The sequence below is a fragment of the Takifugu flavidus genome, chromosome 16, assembly GCF_003711565.1.
Source record: "Takifugu flavidus isolate HTHZ2018 chromosome 16, ASM371156v2, whole genome shotgun sequence".
In the NCBI taxonomy this organism is placed as follows: Eukaryota; Metazoa; Chordata; class Actinopteri; order Tetraodontiformes; family Tetraodontidae; genus Takifugu; species Takifugu flavidus.
In genome coordinates, this window is record NC_079535.1 from 8,507,219 (window position 1) to 8,528,085 (window position 20,867).

The 20,867-nt window shown below is 47.5% G+C and overlaps 1 protein-coding gene across 5 annotated transcripts in view; it reads right to left on the reverse strand.

The window, feature by feature from the left end:
• kif26ab (kinesin family member 26Ab) overlaps positions 1-20,867 on the reverse strand; it is a 55,151-nt gene that overhangs the window by 13,295 nt on the left and 20,989 nt on the right. For 2 of the 5 annotated variants that reach the window (XM_057059082.1, XM_057059084.1), the window contains exons 3-5: positions 19,741-20,211; positions 15,315-15,508; positions 519-702 (exon numbers count right to left, since the gene is read on the reverse strand). In XM_057059082.1, coding sequence (XP_056915062.1) covers positions 519-702; positions 15,315-15,508; positions 19,741-20,211 — 849 coding nt within the window. Of the gene's footprint in view, positions 1-518; positions 703-2,866; positions 3,686-15,314; positions 15,512-19,740; positions 20,212-20,867 lie in introns of those variants that run through there. The other 3 variants (XM_057059081.1, XM_057059083.1, XM_057059085.1) reach the window with 2 other exon arrangements.

Here is a 20,867-nt window from a genome sequence, read left to right on the forward strand (position 1 = left end):
GGATACCTGGCAACAGACGTGAGCACTTCCTCTGCAGGTGGGACATAATCTTGTTAGGGGACTTCTTCTACTGTTTTATAAATACAGGACACCAGTTCAGGCAAACAATACCTAATAACCCACAAAGGAAGAGCAGCGTGTTTATTCAGCTTTGTTTAATGACCGTCCTATCGCTGCCGTGTGTGGCTTTCATCATTGCTCACAATGCCCAGCATGGAGTTGGGCATCCTGCGTCGAACACTGCTGCAGATCTGCGTATGTAGGTTACAAACTCTGTGTTCAGAGACAGAATTTCTGCGAATCTGAACAGATGCGTGGCATTCCTGCAGGCTTATCTGATTACATCTGCATGGACCGGACCAGACGACCCGCTGCCAGCCGTCCAGTGTGTCGCCAGCCCGCATGTTTGTGTGGGTGTTGGGTATGTCGAGCGGGGGTTATGGTGGCTTTTGCATGTCTTTAATGCTCTGTAGGAACTCAGATACAATGATGTCTATGTTGATATAGTCTGTTCTCACCTTTCCCATTCCCGGGTTCTCTTTCACCTTGGACACAGCCCGGAGCAGACATGGTGGGGCAGGGGGTGGGGAGACCTGAAGGATCCCGCTGAAGTTGGTGGGGTAAATGGAGGGCTCTTGCGGATGGAGCAGCGAAGGCGGGTGCTTCTTTCGCTTAGAGGACAGGTTGAGCTTCTGAGCTGCCCTGAAAGGAGAAAATGTCTTCAATTCCCCACTTTTATATGAGCAAAGGTTTTGACCCCTGCTAACATTTCTTTTAAGAAAAAAAGTCTAGCTTGTCATATTTAACACTGCAAAGCTTTATGAAATCCTGCAACAGAAAGGTCAATTCCATCTTGTCACTCACTTTGAGTAAAAAAGCCAGCAGGAGTGCTTCAATAGCACAGTGTTCACAGATAGCCACCAGTTTAAATATGTTTTCCTTCTTACGCCACTCAATGAAGACAAAAAAATCCCAGTTAGTTCCCTTTTTTCCCAGCCGACTCTGAACATGGACGGCGAGGTTCCTGCCATGTCAGGGACTAAATGCCAGTTGTTAAAGCAGGGCGTCATAGCAAATGTACACATTTATCTTGATCAAGAGCAAAACAGCTGTCATCAGCATAAGCTGGAACACTGTCCTCTGGGATCCAGTCAGTCTGTTATACTTTGAGTTCAAGCAATTATGAATACAAACATGCTCACCTATCAGGTAAGTGTATCTGGTATGTGTACCAATCTCGTGTACTACATGTGTTGGGGATGAGCTGCACAGCCTCCAGCACTTGCCTTCATGGTTAAGAGTGACAAATGTTTGTCTGAGCGGCACGGGCGTGCACTTTATATGGTTTTAACAAAAACAACGTGACGTGTGTGAAAGACAACAGAGGCTCTATAAAGGACTGAACCAAGAGTTCTAGAATAGGAAGGAAAAAGGTGTTAATGTTTGTTAAAAGGGAGGAACTTGAAAGTGCAGGTCAAATGCACAACTCCGCCGGTATCGTTTTAGAGTCCAGGAGACATCAAAGCAGACGTTGAGTGGTTCTAGTTTTGTCTTAGGGAAATTCAAGGTCAAGGCATAGCACAGGAAAATTGTAATACACTAATGGCTTCACCCCAGCAGCTGAATTTCAGAGAAATGCGGGCAAGATAAGGAGGAGGTTGTCAATATTCGGCATCGAGTGGCGGGGGGAATAAAAGAAGCTAGAAGTGAGAGATTAAAAGATGAGGAAACTGCAGAGCAAGCAGATTTTCAGGAGAAGTAAAAGCAGCAGTGGATGAAAAAAGATCGAGACGTTGGGGGGGGGGCAGATCCATGCACGTCCTGGTGAGCAGCGGTTCCCTAATAGGCTAGCCTGAGCTCATTAGTCCTGCTCTGGGCTCCTCTGGACAGGACTGGGTGGGCTTCACTCCCCCCAACCCCCCAACACTCCACCCTACTCCTCTTTCCCTGTTTCTTGGAGTGACAACCAGCCCCCTTCCTCTCCTCAAGACTCTCCACTGCACGCCCCCCTGCAGCGACAGCCCGAGAGCACAATCAGGGGAACACACTGTCGGCTGATGGAATAATTATTGCTCCCAAGTAGGCAACAGGAGACTAGTCTCCCCGGGGAGCTGCCGGTGTGTGATAGCATGCGAGACAGATCGCGTGGCTGGACAAAAAAAGAGTTGGAATAGATGAGCGTCAGCTGGAGAGAAGGAGAGATGGAGCTACACCTGGTTACACGTGGACGTCTGCAACAGCATAAATGTGTGTTTGCAGGCTTCTGAGTGTGTGTGTGTGCGCGCTTTCATGAGAAGTATCTGCAGCACGTCCATTCAAGATAAATGCAGTCTGCCTCTCTCTCTCGGTCTCTTGCCCCCCCCCTCGCCTCTTTCTGTCTCTTTTCATTTTTTTCTGCAAAGAGATTAATCAAGTGTCAGGATGAGGTACCGTGAAGGAAATAAAGGCGCTGCGCTGATTTATAATTGTCTTGACCAGTGAGGAGTGCAACCTTGAGGTTTAATTCGTCCTGCACAATGATGATTGGTGCACGTGTTCTTCAGTGAAGGTGAGGGCAAAAAAAGATGATACTGCTGTTTTTTTCATCCGCACATACGGGAGGAAATTAATTGCCTGTCACTTTCTAGCTGCCCTTCCCTCCCTCTTGCTGCCTCACCCAACTATATGATCATTTGGTGGGAAATAGGCAGTAAGGAGAGGCTCAGGCTGCTTCTCCTACGACAGCTCACCCACCTGTTCACTAGGAGGCTCCATGCATTTACACACTACAGAGAAAAATTGTGCATCACCTTACATTTTAGGTCAGAGTAAACTGGACCAGAGGTTTTCATGCACCGGGTAGCAAATGCAACTGTGGTGTACTTACAGCTCTTTCCAATCCATCATCGGGTTTACGCCTATAGTCAAAAAGCAGATAACTGACGCTGTTCAACTTTGCTGTCCATGTCTGTGGTGTCCCTGTTCTCCATTATTTGCTCATCTCTGGCGGCGTCACGGTCAGCCAGACCTCAGCGAGGCGGGGCTGCTCAATAGTTGAGGCAATGAGGTCCACTTTGCTCCGATCACAATCATTGAAGTTCCGCCTGATTTCACAGAGGTTTGTAAGAAGCCGGAGGGGCAAAAGAGGAACTACAAGGAGGAGTGGGGGAAAGAAGAGGCGTGGGCGTCATAGTAATGAAACCAGCGCCAGGTGAGGGCAGCGAGGAGGTGGGCAGTCAGAAAGCATTCCCTGCAGGAGGAAAAAACAGCCGATTTATGCTGAGGAGTGCAGGTAGTCCAGAAGCTTCTCAGGAGGAGGTGATGAGGCCAGAGGAGAACAAAACCACCGCTGAGTCCTTCCATGCTTCCTCCTCAGAGCAAAAAAAAACTTCTGCGTTTGTTCGGACGGCAGAAATCCACCATCAGCTTACTCATCACTCTCGTCCTCCCACTTCTGATTTTGCATTCGCCTCACATTCTGCATGGATTTCTCCCATTCAGTTAATCCAGCATGAGCAGCTGCAGGTCCCGAAGCCCAGGTCCTTCCGACCGTCACAGGAGAGGATCAGCACGCCTGGCTGGGCTGGGAGCTTTCCTTTTGGTGGCTAAAAATGAGGAGAATTCCTACTCTTGTTCCGCCTCTCAGTCCTCCTGCTATTGGAGAAATGCTGGCAGCTGTCCTGCTCCCTCTCCCCCTCTCGCTCTCTCTCCCTTACACACACACATACACGCTCATAACCTCGTCTCTCCCTGCCTCCCTCCGCTTCCTCTCCCTTTCTTTCCTCAGCCCAGCCCCTTTTCCCTCCGACTGCCAGACGAGGTGTCAGCGCTCAATTTCTGGCTGCTTGCGGCGCAATTTGCGAGTATTCTCTTTCTCTCTCCACACACTCACTCACACACACACACACTCACACACACACACACGCGCACAACAGAAATTCACCCCAGCACACGTCACATGAATACTTAATGTATACAGGAGCCATCTCCTCTTTTAGGGTCCCACACTTCAAACAGATTTGGTTAGTATGCCTACAGTGCATGCATGGATGGTGCGCAAGTGTGTCGAACTGTTTGCATGATTTGTGAGAACACACATTTCATTACTACTTTTTTTGTCTTTGTTGACAGTTGTAATTAGCCAGATGAATGAGACTCTGATTAATCATAAGAACTGACACACAGATAAGGCAAGGTATACTTAAGAGCTGAAAGATGGATTGTTTAAATGAGCGATACTCAATTAGAGAGACGAGAGGAGGGGAAAAGTGTGCAAGCAGAAGAGGGAATGGGAGAGGACAGACAATGAAGAGATGACATCTTTGAAAGGCAGGTTTAAGCCGACCACAGAGAAAGAGTGCAGTCAGTGGTTGGTCAAGGGTAAAGAGGGGAATGAATGCATGGGTGTGGGCGAGAGTGCCCCGTATTCCCTGGACTGCCAATTTACCAGTAAGCTCCCTCTCAGCCCCCCTGATCAGCCAGACCCAGTTGAAATGCTGCTGCTTTGGCTGCAGAGAACACAACAGCAGACAGAGTGGGTGTGAGAGTCGCTAGATGAAAGTGCGTTCAGCGTAAACACACACCCAGCTCTCTCTTTCGGACACAATGCCCCTCGCATGAACTCTGCTGGATTCAATTAGGAGGCAAAGAATAAGTACAGGAGAAAAAAATAACGACCATCACCTATTTTAGAAAAATGAAGGCTTCTGAATGAGTCTGAAACTCCCTCTGACTTCCTCCTTGGCGCTCATGCTTTTGCTTTTTTGTGCTGTAGGCTGGTAATCAGGTTTAATGGCAGGAGGTTACGTCACGTGCGCATGTGTTGCAGCCCGTTGAGTCCTAACAGGAAGCGATCAGTGACATTAAGATGGTACTAATGTGGAGATCGGTGCCCCTGATGGTGCGAGCAGCCGTCACACTCACTCTAAACATGACACATTCAGTCGTGTCAGTATAGCATCAGTCACAGCTGAAACTGCCTCGATAGCCTTTCTGCTCCATCGCCGCCTCCTTACACACACACACCTTAGCGAGGCATCACGAGTGGAACGCACATTAAATGAACCAAAGCAAAGCCAGAAGAATAATCAAAGACCATTTTGAACAAGCGCTTCTTCATTCCACAAAGGACACGTGGATTTTTGTCCTCGCCTGCAGAGGACTTGAGAGTCAGGGAGGAGGAGTGGAGGACAATGACAGGAGACGCTGTGTTTACCTGCTGCTTTCAAAGATTCGACCTGGCCATCTGTCAATAATCACTCCAGCCTTCTTTCAAGGCTTTATCCATTTGAACAAGAGGAATTCCGCTGCCCAAGAGAGTAATCAGCCAGCACTCCCATTAGCATGTTTGCCAAAACCTGTCTCTGCTGTCCTTGCCAGTTATACAGCTCTTTAGGTAGTCCCTATCTGTGGATAATTACCATGTTGGCCACGTTTGCTATCCTTGACATTTCTTTTCTCTGATTCTTTTCCCCCCTCCACAGACAAGATAAGGCTGGTCTGGCTGTTCATGCGGTGATCAGATCAGTGGGACTGATATCAGGCGGCTTTATCCCCCAACGGTGTGTCGGCCTCACGCTGCTACTTATTAGCAGGGTGGAATTACTCTTTATGAATGCACGTGGGAATACTGGACTCACGGCAGCCTCCATCCCACAATAACGAATGCGGCAGAATGAGTCGGCCTTGCTCGCTGCGGGATGTAATTTGTTCCCTCGCTTTGGACTGAAAGCATCTGTGTTTTTAGGAGAAGTCACTGAAGACGCGGCCAGACCCAAAATGCCAAATAAGCAGAACCCTGGGATTGATTGGGCAGGATGTGTGTTGGCCTATTGAGTGAGGTGATGTGTATTTCAGACGTAAAATAATCGATAGGAAACCTCCCCAAAGCCAAAATCAGTACACACTGTCTTATTGATGGGCTACCCTTGACACCATCAAACAGCCCTTTTGCCCCAAAGGTGTGTGTATGGTGGGGGCATCAATGCACCGACCGTACGCAACTATAAGGCCAGTTCTGTGGTTAAGCAACACTCAAGTGATTTGCCAAATGTATGTTTAATTTAATTCAATCTGTCTCAACCACAGTGTGAACCGGCCTTTGTGGAGCTTCACTGGTGATTAAGCAACCACATCATCAGCCTGTGAACACACACAAGTTCATATGGCGTGCAGACAACAGGCAATGATGTCATATTCTCCCCAACAGCGCTGGCTGCAAGACAGCCCACCCAGAGAAAAGTTACAAGGGAGGGCAGGATGCTGATCATTAAGTATGAGACAAATGCTTCCACACCATGAAACTTTCTCTTTCTTGTGATTCACCACCATAGCTGGAACTAAAAGGTTTAATCTGCAGAGCGTTAGCATGTATGACCGTGCATATATAAATCCATGCATTCCCAGAAAGCCACGAGGGTCGCACGTGTTCTTAAAATAACCATACGCACATGCATATCTGCACATACAAGTCACAAGATGCACAATGGAAGAATTCCGAGAGGTAAACAGGCTTTCTGAAAGCATGACAAAGCTGAGCCAAACCGCCTGTGTGGCACTGTTTAGGTTGCGTCTGTCTCCTCTCTAAACACCTCTCGCAATCCAGGAACCACTGACATAAACATTAATTTAGCTTTTCACATTCTCCCCCCCCATCTCAAATCACAACAACTACGTGCCCGAGGCTGCAACATCCTGAAAGCACTGATTAATTTATGAAAGTGGTTCAAGAAATGTTATTAACAAAACTGTAGAGCTAAAGCGGCTGTGAAGGGAAAACTGGCATTCCTTTTCTTCCTCTGTTGTTCTCTCGGAATACAGATTCAGATTACCATCAGCCAAATCCAAGATCTATGCAGTCATTTTGGAAAATGTGTTTCCTCTCTCTCTTTTTTTGGCAGCCTCAAATACACAACAGGCTTATCTGGCTGCGAGCTGAATCTTATCAATCCCGAGCTTTGCACTGACTGCCAGCCTGGCCTGACTGGTGTCTGACTGTTTCAATGGTTGTCTGAAGGTATAAACCTCTGTTGTATAAACCCACAGAGGGTCAGAGGAGGGACCACACACCTCCAGGCTAGGATTTCTACACTTTTTATTACATAGCTAATCAGAGCTCAGCTAAAGCAGATGGCAACAGTGAAATGTCCAGTCAGCTGAGAGTCTGCCATCTTTCCACTCTGGACCGAGGCCTTCGAGAAAATCTCTTTGTTCCAGCAAGGTGTTCGGCGAGCCTTTTGTTCCCGCGCAGTGTCTGCCCTTGGAAACCAAATGGGGCATTATTTGTGTGCCGACTGCTGACAGCCCAAGGCTGCAAAAACATCTTCGCAACAATCCCCAGCCAATTAGGAGAGGCCAAACACATTCATGCAACATCTGTGGGTGCAATGGGGGGAAAAAATCCTCCATAATAACCAGCGTCTACTTCCTACTGTACAGAGAACAGAGGGAATATCTTAAATTCTTCCCAGGTCTTTTTTTTCCCCGAAAATGTCTCCTTGGAAGCCCTTTGAAAATGGCGTGTGGAATGAGGTGGAAAACAAGGGATTAAGGTTCCCCTGGAGGAATAGGTTGAATAACAGTGGATCACCTGAAGCACCGGGTAAAAAAGAGAGGGTGAGAAAATGTGGAACGGGTTCAAAATACGGTTGGTAAAAAAGGAGCAAATTAGAGATCACTGACATGGAATCAGAGGAAAGTGTTCTCTAAATCCAGCAGTGAGAAGGAGAGAGAGGCAGAAAGAGAGGAGAGGCGTGAATGGCCAGGTCCTCTCCCCGATCAGCGGGCCTGGCCCAGTGCCACCGAGGTGCCGTCCGCAAGTCGGAAAATTATTTTCTGCCTGAGAAACAAGTCAGAAAAGCGGTTGTTGGGGCCGTGCCACAGCCAGATTGCAATTGCTTTATTCCCAAAGATGGGATTCCCCAGTTGGCCAGGAATAAATGGAACAGTTGGTGCCAAAATGTAAAATAGAAAAAAAAAACTAATCAATATTCAAGAAAGCCTGGTTTGCTGCTACAGTGTTATGAGCAACAGTGCATTTAAATCCAGGCTCCTAGCAGTGGATTTGGAAACAATTATGGTACACAAAATATCGCATACGCTAGATTTATAGATATAATTAGATATTCAGACAAGACCCACACCAACAGATTCATACTTCCCCGTGTCTGTGCAAATTAGAAGCTCTGTCTGTGCCAAGGTTAAATCCTGATGATGAAGGAGGGAATATTTGATCAGCAGTGTGGAAAAAAAATCGTTAAAAGTCGTAGGCTGTTTTCGCCTATAAACAAGTGGGCCTCAAAATCCGGGACGCTCAGTCAAACACCCACTGAGCCCACAATTCCCACAATGAGGAGCCACAAAGCCGTTTGGCTAAGTTAGGGGCTTAAAGAGGCTTACAGAAAACAGTATGGAGGAAATTTACGAGTTAAATGGGCGATAATTCCATTGAAATATTTTAACATGTTTTGTTCTTCCTAGCATTCAGAAACAGCCCGCGTTATGGCCTTAGCTGGCTTTAACATCAGGCCATGGAACCTTGGACAAAAAGGGCATTAGCTCTGCAGGACCCATTTGTTAGTCAACGAGGTAAATGGAACCATTTAGGGGCCCTGTTGGAAAGACCTGGAAGTACGGGCAACTGTCAAAATGTCCTTAAAGGAAAATCAATTGAGCCTGACTTATCTATACTCTCTCTGCAACTCTTGATGAGAGGAGGGAAAAATGCTCAGCTATCGCACCGAATTTGGGTCCGTGGCGGTATAAAAGCTTGGGAGCAAATTGACTTTTCAGCTGATAGGTGACAGACCATAATGAAGACATGTCCTTCGCTGCACGGCAGCCTGCAGTCTCGCCGCCTCTGCCACTGCTGACAAAGATTAACCGCTGCATTTTGACGCCGCTCCTGCTGAAGGTGTGCTGTGCTGCGCTACCTCTCCAAGGCTGAAGCGGCTTTGGAAGAACACTCTCAATACACAGGCTGAACTCCGGTTCAACCCAACATCCCACCCACGTTTTGCCTCGAAAACCACAGCGCGGCTTTTCTACTAAAAAAAAAGAAAAAAGTCTTGGCGCTCAGATCAAATCCTGTCTGACTGAATGATGCTTCCTGTGTTAGAGGGCCCTTCTGCACGCAGCGTTTGATTTAAAGCACTCGAAACGCAATTAATAACACATAATGTCGGCCTGATCAAATATAATGTCATCCTAGATGAAGACATAACTTTCTATCAAGGCGAAGGACAATTTAAGAACATTAAAAGTGCACAAACAACTGAGGCCTGGAAAGCAGCCAGCCCACTTCTGCTCTGATTGTCAGCTTCATTAATCACGCGCTGACAGATTCAGACGTATGCCGATTATTTATTTCTCTGCTCCATACAGGGGCCACCACAACCAACAGTGAGAACATTTGGAAGCGATTAATCAGTGGGCTGTCTCGAGGAGACAGAGCTGGGAGGCTGTTGGAGGAAGGGTGACACCAGTTTTACATTCACCTCCACCTCACAGAAACTAGGAGCTGAAACGGCTGAAGACAAATGACCAATGGACACAAAGAGAAAAGACAACACTCGGTGTCATGTCTCCCCTCTTACAGCTACCAGGACATTAGGGACGACAACCACATTATTCCATGTTAAGCAGTTTATCCTGTATCAGACACTCATAAAGTCAACCTCAAAAGTCAGACATGCAGAAGCGCTGGCTGGGCCACGCAGAGCGCGCGGGGATAATGGGATTTCATCTTGCTGCAGCTGGCTCTCACGTGCTGGGTCGAGAACCGATTACAGCCCCTAATCCTCCTCATTCAAGATGATGTGCACACAGAAAGGAACGGCAGAACGGCAGAAACACAGCAGATAAATCCTCCTCGGCTCTGGATTGATGAAGCTTCACCTCAGATGTTAAAATGGTCAAGAGTGAGGTCAAAACGCCCTTCACGTTAACTTTTAAGCTGCACTAATTCCCATGTAGGGAATCTAATGTGTTGCAAATATATCATTTAGATCAAACACATTTCTCTGATTATGACATTGATTGCCTATCTGTTAATGCGCCAAGACAAACTACCACATCATGCCGGCATATCAAGTTACTCATGCTGTGGGACAGGAGCACGCTCTCTTGTGCATGTGCAAACATTAGGCCATAAAAGTGTGTATTCCCTGTCCAAAGTCAATGCAAACCAACCTTTTACTCCCCGACACTCACACAGATGGTCCCGACTGCAGAGGTGACAAAGATAACAGACTTGACTTGGATACCGCTGAAGGACACGGAAGTGGTTCCGTCGGCATCACCGGACCCCCCACAGTGCAAGGCACCTTATCATTCAATGGGATGGAGGTCGGAGAATTGGAGGGCAAAGCATGGTCTTGTGGGAAACCTTCTCAGTGGCCCCCCCGGGAAATGTGGGCAGGCAAACGGAGCAGGAAATGCCCGGATAGCGAGGGTATGACCTCTGCGGTCCACACTTGAGTCGCCACACACAACTTGGCCATTTGAACCAGTCACCAGAACAAGGAGACAAAAGGCAACAGTGTTAGGTGACGAGTGTTTTTCTCAAGGTTTTGCTGCACATGTCGAAATTTCTCCACATGTGAATGGAATCCATCATTAGCGTTTCCCTTTCACCCCACAGGGCTTAGCAGAGCTGGACCCACGGGGATCGCGCAGGCTTGAGTCAGCGCTTCAGCTCTTTGTTTGCTGGCTCCGAGGCCCCCCTGCAGGCTGGATGAGTGGGCCAGACAGACTTCCTGACTCAGGGATTTAGAGAACAGAGGAAAGGGCGAGCAGGTCATCCCTCGCACAGGCTCAACAACCCCCCCCCCCTTCTTCCATCACCCTGGTGCACAACACTATCCCCAACGTGTAAACATGATGGAGGATGATAGGACAGGGAGAGACAACATACACATATTGGTTGACCAGAGGGTGGGGCTTGCGGGTTGTACCTATCTGCTGTAGCAGCCCAAGGCCGCAGGACCAGTCTGTATCTCTTTCAACACCAAGGCCATGACAGCATCTGACAGGCCCTGGATGGATTCAAAAACGGGCTGCAGCTTTGTCGTGGCCTCAGCTGGTCCTGCCACAGTGTCTGTACAGAGGCAGCTATTAATCCCGTCAGCCTGATTATTGAAATATATTGCCAGCTGGTGTTTCATCCAACAGTAAACACAGACAAATACCAGAGAGCAGCTCAACCATCTCGGCTACCACCCACTCAGTACTTCTGATGAGCCATTTGGAGCTGCGGGCATGTGCTGCTCAGATTCAACAGATTGATATGAATCAATTGTCATTCATCAGGCTCTGGAGTTACCGGTAGTATTAACATTCAGCTCCGGTGTGGTTTTTTCCCCTCAAAATGGAGCCAGCATTTCAGCATTTTCCTGCCGTTCTCAACATTCTGCTCACACTCTCGCTTCGGTGGAGGAATCCATCTAGCTGTGTCTTGACAACAAAACCATTAGCCTCTCACCTCCAGGGAGCAGACACACCAACTCTGACTCCACACAAAACTGCACTTTTCACAGGGTGGAAAGAGACAGCGACACACAGCTGAGGATAAAGACGCAGGGAAAGGTAGCGGAAAGAAAAAATACAATAGACGCTGCAACTCAATAGTCTCAACTTCATAAGTGTGACAAACTCTCAGCTAGCATCAGAGCGAGCTCAGTTTCTGAACATGTCCAACACAACTTACTTGACTCCCATGGTAGCAAATTCAAAAGTCTCCACAGGTTTCCTGCTCCTGATGCTCTTACAGCGGATCATCAGGTCAACGACAACAGCCACTCCTATTGTGCCATGTGGACCAGAGGCAGTGTGCTCAGTAGACCCCTGCGCTCCACATAATCTGTCCCGCTGATTAGCCACTAACAGAGATCCCTGCTGTCAGTCACACTAACCATCCAGACATGGTTCTGCACTGCTTTGTCTGCTTAAAGCCTCTCTGACAGGCATCAGCAACACCAACATCTCCACCTCCATACTGGATTGGCTGAGAACTGGCGACAGCAAATAATCCAACAAGTGGCATTAACAACAAATAATTGTGCGATGTGATAGTCGCGCTTATGTCAGAGTCATTACTGAAGCCTGCTCTCAGCTCTAAACCAAATTATAGCCCTGCAAAGTTGAGAGGCCTGTTTTGACCTCTCGATTTACAATCTGCTAGGAAAATAAGCTGCGTTTTATACCTACAACAACTCAAAGACCTGTTTCTATGGTTACTGGGAGCTGCCTGGGGGATGAAGGGCAGAGTGACTGCTGCTAACACAAAGGCAAGATTTTGTGAGTGCAGCAAAACAGAGGCTAAATGGCCCTGCTACGCACAATTACAGGAGGGCTCCTTCCGCAGAATCACCGTCATTACCGTGCGAGCGCTCACCTGGGCAGCAGCTGTACGGTGGCGATGGATGACCATAAAACCTCTTCCTCCTGACACTCCTCAAGGGCTGCATTCCAACAAACAGCTGTCAACCCTGCCCCTGCAACAGCCCGCCCAGCAGCCCGTCACCATCTCCGAAGGCAGTGCTGCTCCCAAATCCTCCGTGGATTTGCATTATCCCCTCTAGGTTGCTGGGATTCTTTACCCGCATGTATCTTTGGAACCAGTAATCCAACCATCTCCCGAGTATCAACATTGCAAGGTAGTAAAGAGACATAAACAAGGGAGGTCAGGTGACAAAAATTAGACCGCAGACTGAGCAATCAACTGCAGCATAGCAGGTGCCAATGGAAGAGATAGATGGGGCGGAATCTGTGGAGGTAGTTTAGCCACATTCCCCCACCCCCCACCTCCACCCCCCACCGTGACTTCTGCCTGGTTTTATGACACAATGCTGTGTCAATACAATAATCATATGCTCTGTTGCAAGCAATCAGCAGTTAAGATGGTAGTCAGAGAAACACCTGGCTCTAAATCCATTAGCCCCACCCCCGCTAATTCTGACACGCACATATATGACGTGCACACACATACACAGACCATCCAGTCCGACCTCTGACACTTCCTGTCTCCCCGCAACTGTATAGTCACACTAATTGCTGATTAGTCATTACTACCCACGGGGCGATTTTCGTTCCAGATTATGCAAGGCGAGATGAAGGATTGCTGTTTTAATAACTGGGGTTTCAGTAAAGCTTTTGAAAGATTCAGTTGCCGTGTGATTTAAGATAATATTCATGGCCTGACTACTATAAAAATCTCCCAGGAGCAACAGCCCAGAGAGGGAAAATGCATTAAGTCTCCACACAGTAGGGTTTAATGCTGCATTCAGATAGAGTGAGGCAGACCGCAGCAGGTGGAGAGAAAGGACACGCAGGAGAATCAAAGAAAGAGGAAGAGCAGAACAGAAATAACACCGAGGTGCAGTCAGAAATAAATCTCTTTTTTCCCTCAACCTGATGGTTTCTGCAGTTATCAAGTCAACATACATTCTACAAGGATTTCTCTGCTCAGGGGACAAATTCAAAGAAGCAAATTAAATGCCTTTTTAACCCGAATGGTTGATTTATTCTTTCAATAAAAAAAACACATGAATCTCTATTGTTCTACTCTTTTCTCTCACCGGTCGACTAGCTGGGGCAGCTAGCGCTCTCGCTAATTGCATTCTAATTAAAATTTCATTTCTGAGTAGAACAGTGCTAGTGAATGTCAGACAAGTGTCCAAGGAGCTTCCTCCTCTCCATCAGGGCAGGAACTGCTGTTTGGTTATTCTGCTCCTCCATCCTGGGCTCTCAGGGTTTATACATGCATCCTACTAATTGTATCTTCAGAGGACAAAACAGAATACTAATCAGATATGAGTTTTCAGTCTCATCTAATGCATGAAGGACACTTGTTTCTTTGTATTCTTTTCAAATTCAGAAAGAGCAAGGGCTAGTGGGAGAGAACAAAATGAAACAATTGGCAATTCATTTAATCCTTCTCTACACCAAGGGACTTCATTTTCAGCATACAGAAAGTTAAATTAAAGACTCAAAGCTGATGACTGATATTCCTGTTGGGGACCACAGCTGCGGGGGAAATGGGCATGCGACGTGAATCAAGAGCGCATCGCCACATCTCTTTTCTGTAGTAATGGAGAACGCTGTTTAAATCTGCCGCTGCATCGCCGTGCTTCTCCTAGCCAAGTTAAACACCACATTCTTGGCAGCAAATTATCACTGGGATGAAATCAAAGGTGGAACATTTTATTGTTACTTCCACCTCCACCCCGCTTACCCCACCAGGACCTTCTACAGGGGAAATAACAGGTCCCCTCCCTTTTTTTCTCCTGGCCCACACTAGCCGGTCTGACTCAACTCACTATTCTATGTTCTTTTAGCACAGGCCCAAAGAAAACATGAGAACAAATAAATCAGCTAACCTTGTCAAAGAGATGGCAACCCCTTGCTGTTGTTTAGAGCTAGCACTCTCATGACAGGACATTACAAATATATAGAGCATCTGGAATGTCCCGTTGGCCAAAACGGAGGTCTCGTGGTGGCACTCTGCAAAGGCTGGCAGGACAAAACTACATTTTGGGTGCTTGGAGAAAAGCTAAGCTTCTCAGGATCCCCGGTGGGCTTCCCGTGTCGCTCCCTTTACCTCCTGTGGAGCAGCGCTTCAATGGTCCAATGCATCATTCTTAACCAGCTTCCTTTCCGCCAGCATTCATTACGGCACAACGCTCCTCGGAGAGTATATACGCGCTGGCCGGCCTTCCAGGGAATCTATCACTGACAACATGGCACCAGTCAGCTACGCACCAGGACGGGCTTAAGTATTCTCCAGGGCAACAGCAACAGCAAAGCCAAACAGTGCTGAGATACACACACCCCGCATTTTCATTTTTTTTGTGGAAGTTGGGGGGTGGGGGGATCTGAATTACTGCTTTAAAACCCAGACAGGAGAATCAATAAACACCAAATACTTGGGGACAATACATGGCTTTAACCTAAGCCTCTTCATGAGACGCTGCCTTCTCTTATCAAATGATGTCATTCTGTTATCCATTCATGGGCACTGATGCCTGTAAGAAAAGGGAAGGTTCATTTAACCCCACGACGGTGCGTGGCGGTGCTGTAATTCATCCATGGCAACAACACCTCTATGGTGTAGGAGCCCCGCATGCGAGTTAAAACCCTGAACCAGCGCCTCTGACAGACATGCAAATGTGAGTCGGTGCATGTCTCTCTTTATCGTTCAGACCTTCTATAAACACACCGGAATTCATGTCAGGTTGCGTCTCACCTAATCACCAAACACTTCATTTATGATCCAATCTCTCTTTTCTGACACACTCAAAAAAGAGAGTTTTAGTGTGACAGGGCAGGAGGGAGCTTACCTGATGAAGAAGGAGGCTGCTGCAGAGGTGGAAGGAGCGGAGGAGGTGGATGTACTGGTGATGGGCCCTGGCAACTCTGCTTGACTGGAGCCCTTCAGTCTGCAGGGCATGACCAGGCTGCTGCTGGTCATGGTGTTGGCTGGTGGCTCCACGGCTGCGACATGCCTGTCTGCCTCTCCAATCAAACCCTGGGCCTGCTGACGCACGTAGGGAGATAAGACAACAACCATTACGGGTGAGTTTCAGCACTCCTGCTCCCCGTCCTGCCACCACAGCGCCTCCACGATGCCACAGATGGATGGGCAACTGCGGCAGCCAGTGCTGGTCGGAAGTCAGCACTATTCAGGACAAAGAGGTGCCGGCAAATATGCAGCGCCATTCATTGATTCCAGACTGCTCTGGATGGAGCCTATTGTCGTTTTCCACAAACAATTTACTCAACTCTGCTGCAGATTATTTTTTTTTTTGTAGAGGACCTAAATGCCTAATCTGGCACTCCGCTACCTTTGAAGCAATGGGGGAACTTATACTGTTGGCTAATTCTGGCTGTGTTTATGAAGTAACGACAAAACATGGATTCCACGGGTGGGGAAAGTCCGGCGGGTTTTTAATGATGTGATCAGAAGGCTCTATAAACACATCAAACTGTTTTGTCGCAGTTGCCGAGCGAAATACAGAGCAGGTTTGTAACACAAATATTTATAGAGTACATCTATTTCATATGTGACTTGAGAACATTTGCTTGTTGAATCTGCCACTTTTCTGTTAAGAATTACAATGCTTCTTTGTCTAGTGTTTAAAAGTGAGTCGTGGGTTTAAAAATATCCAACAATGACCAGTTGTTGAATCAAACCAAGAACTCCTTTGAAGTGGTCAGACGGTACTTTTTAGTGTCCACTCACAGATCTGAAGAAGGATTTTCAACAAGAGGGCACAGTTTTGTGGAGAGAAAAAAGCAGAGCCTTCCTGCTACATGTTAGGAGGGATCTTCAAAGTTGAAGCTCAAAATGGGCTTAAAAGTTTACATGCTGCTCTGGAAGTCTGCAGTGGGTCATTGATTACCCATAGCTGAGGGAAGGAGAGCAGAGAGCTAATTACACGGACTCAGCCTCAGCTGGAGCCACCACACTGACATAAGGTTAATCCTCATGACGCTGCTGGTTCAGCCTTCAAGGAAATGATCAATAGCAGCTCAAAAGGGCTGGCTTTTGTGCTTTTAAATGCTGGAGTTGAAATAAGAAAAGTTTTATTTTCTTTTAAAACATTCAGAGCCACTCCAAATTGACCACTGTGCCGCAGCCTCAGTGCCAGGATATGTGTTATAACAGTTTAGTTCTGCATATTTACCACCTCAGTGTTTGGCCTAGATTCATGTTTAGCAGCTAAAATAACACCCCTTACAATCTTTTTTGCAAAGCGCATGGCGTTCCATTATCTGCCATTTGTCAACACAAGCTAAAGCAGCTGCGCTATTTATGTGTCCGAGCCTGACAAGTGAATGCCATATATCAGCATGTGTGGACACATTTACATTCAGACATTCACATGAAAGGCTTTGCTATTGCTGTGCAGAGCGCTGCCAGTGCTAGAATAAACATGCAGCGCGCTGTGTTTTTTATATTAAAGCCGGGGTCCATTATCTTGTCCAAGAAAAGCCTCTCTGACCATTTGTCAAGATGTGGGCCTGCAGTACGTTCCTGAATGCCCACTCTCCCACCATTCCTTCTTATCAGAGCTACAAATTACAGCCCTGTTTTAGAGGTCTGGTTTTACTCTCGAGACTTCATCGTGCAGGTTAGGGCAGATATGAAGGTGATTAGAAAAGCTGGCTGCCCACACAAACGAGCCTGACAGAGATCCTCACGCAGATGCCAGAGCAGCGAGAATCGCAGCATGCTGGTGTCTGTGACAGGTTAGGAACTGTGCACATACCAAAGAAGAAGAGCCATTACGCGTTGGCACCGAGGGCGAGAGCTCTCCACGAGCAGCTGTGCAGAAAGCTGCTGTGTACAGTTTGTCGCTGATTGGGTAGTCCCAAATTTAAATTCAAGTGGCAGCAAATTTCAGGAGCATTGAAGGGACATCTGGGCATAAGAAGGAGCTCAAAAACCCATACGTGCATGTGCACATACACACGATGAACTCAGAGGTCCAGAGGATCGCTTTTTATGACCGGACTTACACCTCTGTGCAGCCTTGGACCTGGTCTGGCCCTGATTCTGGCTGGAATACAGAATGTATCCCCTGGTCAGGTAATTAGACAGTGTCAGTGGAGCAATGTGCGCTGGGCTGTTTGCACCAAGAGTCAGTAATGAGCTGGCCTTCCACCCTTTAACCCCCAGACCTCGTTGATCCCTCTGACTGGGTCTGCCAGTGGAAAGTCTTAAAATGTGTGGGGGTGTGTGTGTGTGTGAGAGAGAGAGAGAGAGAGAGAGAGAGGGTGAATTTGAGAGAGAGAGAGAAGAGCCCTCTCTGAAGTCTGAAGCACCCTATCAGCAGTCCATTTGAAAGTACAGGATCACCCTTTGACCTCTGACCCCAGTGGTCACCCAACAATTCCTTTCGAGGTGAAATAGGCATCAGGTTAATCCAGCTGTCCTGGTTGTCAGGCATGAGCTATTACCAACCAACCGTGGTGGGAATCAACCTCCGAGTCCTACAGTATTAGAAAAACATGTATTTTCACCTCTGTCCATCCCCACCACTGTTACGCAGATGCTACATTTGATGGGCAGGTTTTGAATTGATTATTTTCGCGGCAGGACGGAGATGGTTCCTTCCTTTCTCTTTTTACATCTTGTCATCTCTAATCACTTTTGGTAGAAAGCTGTTCAGCAAAACCAGCTGCACCAAAAAGCTGCTGCCGAGAGCAGCTGCTGGGCTTCAGCCTGGTGCCAGAGCTCTCGTTCTGTGCAGATTAGTGCACGTGTTGTTATGAGATTTATGAGACTGAAAGATTTGGGTCATTCCAGTTCTTGTTTTGAGGCTATGTACCATGGTGGGCTACCTTTGCTCGGTAAATGATGATCCCATTTTAATTAATCGTGGATTTTGGTCACTGCTGGGATTTGAAGTTTGATTTTATTCATGAGATATTTTAAAGAAACAGCCATAAGCTTCCAAAACATATTGGTGTTTAACAGGTTCCTGCAAACCACTGTCCCAATTCAATTTCTGTAATAGCACACATCATTCCAGGTGTTAACCACAGCCTGTTCAAGGTGCCCTAGAACTGACTGGGTGGGAGTGCTGCCTGGTTAACCCAGCCTCACATATTTCAGTCTGACACACACAGAATCCATCTCTGCTGCTTTGTCTGAGAAATCCTAAATGCCTTCCACTTAAAAGGGGGACAAGGGAGAATGAATTGAGCTCCTAGTCTTTTACAGAAATGCCCATTCCTTCCAACTTCAAAGATATTCCTCTCTGGCCATGGAGAGCCTCAGCCTCAACTCTGGAGCTCTGAGTGCCTCGCACCAGTTCTCAAGGCCACTCTGCCTGCTTTCAGCTCAGAGATGGAGAAATCAGCCTCCCCCTTTTGTGCCAGGTTGTTGGATTTGCCCTGCTTGGTGTACGTGCAGTTAAAAGCTCTTGATTTCCTCCCATCAACCATCTCAACAAGCACTTGTTGACATTAAAGAGAGGAGTGAAAATCTGTCTTTAGCTGTCAACTACAACGGCAAATTCGCCACAACTGAGACTCCCACTGCAGTTCACAGCACCTTTAGAGCACAAATGTACCATTTATATATCTGATGGGACACATTAAAGTGCAGGGAGCAGTTGATTGTTAGCACATGCTGTTTGGTCGGCACACTGAGCCCGCGGTGAAGAATGTCACGGCGGTTTGTAAATGACGCTTGAAAGCAGATGTCCCCGCCACCACCGCAGAGGCTCACCGGTAAAAGGAGCATCTTCTGTCACAGCAGCCAGCAGAAAGCACAAATCACCAGGAAAAACACATTTTTACTGGAAAATAAGACTGATGACTTAAAACCAGAGATAAAAACACTATGTGTCACATGATGGCAAGAGCCAAACTCTGGAAATAGAGACCGGAGACACAGTGATTATCCAACATGTGAAGAGTTATGGGCTGGCTGATGGGTGGTCATGCCAAATGCTCTTGAGAAGGAGGTCGGTAGATAGGTGTTGTGATGACCTTTGAACTGTGAGCTCCCCGTGGGCTCCAGGACTACTGCGGAATGAGAGGTCAGCACGGCTGCAGTGATCTGACAGTCTAATTCTCTGCGGGGCTTCTCCCCTCTCAAAATGTAACATTTGCCACGGAACAAGAATGAACGAGAAGTACTGACTCTCTGTTTTTGGAGGGAAATTCTGGAGAAAGAATCTCATGTGTTTTAGAGAACGACAGAATTCATCTTCCCCCGACTGTTGCACCATTTTAAAAGGAAAACCTGCGTACCGGTTTAGACTGGGGGATCAGAGTGTTGACCCTGGAGATGCTCCACATGCCCTCTAGGTACTGCTGCGCCTGAATGGTGACAGAGCCCAGAGACCCACTGAGCTGCCCTCCTGCCACAGTCACCTGGACGCTGGTCTTGGACGCTGAAGAGATCGTGGTGCTCTGCGGCACCCCTGGCGCCCTGTGTCTCTCTCCCAGTGGCAGCAGAGAGTTGACAGATGGCGGGCCTCTGGGCAGTGGTTTGATGCTGGAGGACGACAGAGCGAACCTGCCGGGCTGTGGTAAGTAGGATGTGGCGGAGGAAGCTGGCATGTCTGAGTTAAAGGTGAGCATGGGAGCGTGGAGCCCCTGCAAGGCCTCCTGCCGCAGTTGATGGAGCGGCGTGGAGCACACGTGGCAGCTGCTGACGCCGGCTTCGTGGCTCGCGGGTCTTTGGAGCTGCTCGAACAGGAAGGTCGCATATCCTGGGTCCTGTAAAGATAACACACAAAAGAGAGAATTTAATTCCTCGCATACACATTTCAGCGCATGCCTTCGAGCAGATCACACAATTTGTTCTTTTGAAATAATTTCCTGGTCGATTTTCACATTTGCTGGCTCCTATAGCCGTGTGGTTCCTCAAAGCCCTCTGGGGCCCGTGCCTTAATTAGTTCCACTTCCTTTTTCATGAAACTATTGTTTATGCTGGCGTGCTTTTCCTCTGTGCAACCAAGAGCTCAGGATCCTTGTATGCTTTAAAAACCAAAGCAAACAAGAGGGGGCACTTTAAAAAATGCGACATCTATTTATTTTGTAGCGCTTTATAAAAGTGATAGCTGAGATCTCAGCCTATCCCTGCTTTCAGTGATGGTGTCCAGCTGAGTTTTGTCCTTTCACTTTGTCTCTAGTTTGTATCTCACCAGGGTGTCCATCTCTGCTTGGGGTGGGGGTGGACAAAGGAAAACAACAGCTGAAGATACTCTATACATTTACATACAAGTGCCCCAGCATGGAAACATATGATAAGCCACCAAATGTGAAAATAAATACGTCCTCCAGTAAGACGGGGACATGCAGAGCTACAGTATATGTTAGCTATTCAAATCCCTGATAGCCAGGGTGGAACGTAGCTTACTCTTTGTTTTTGG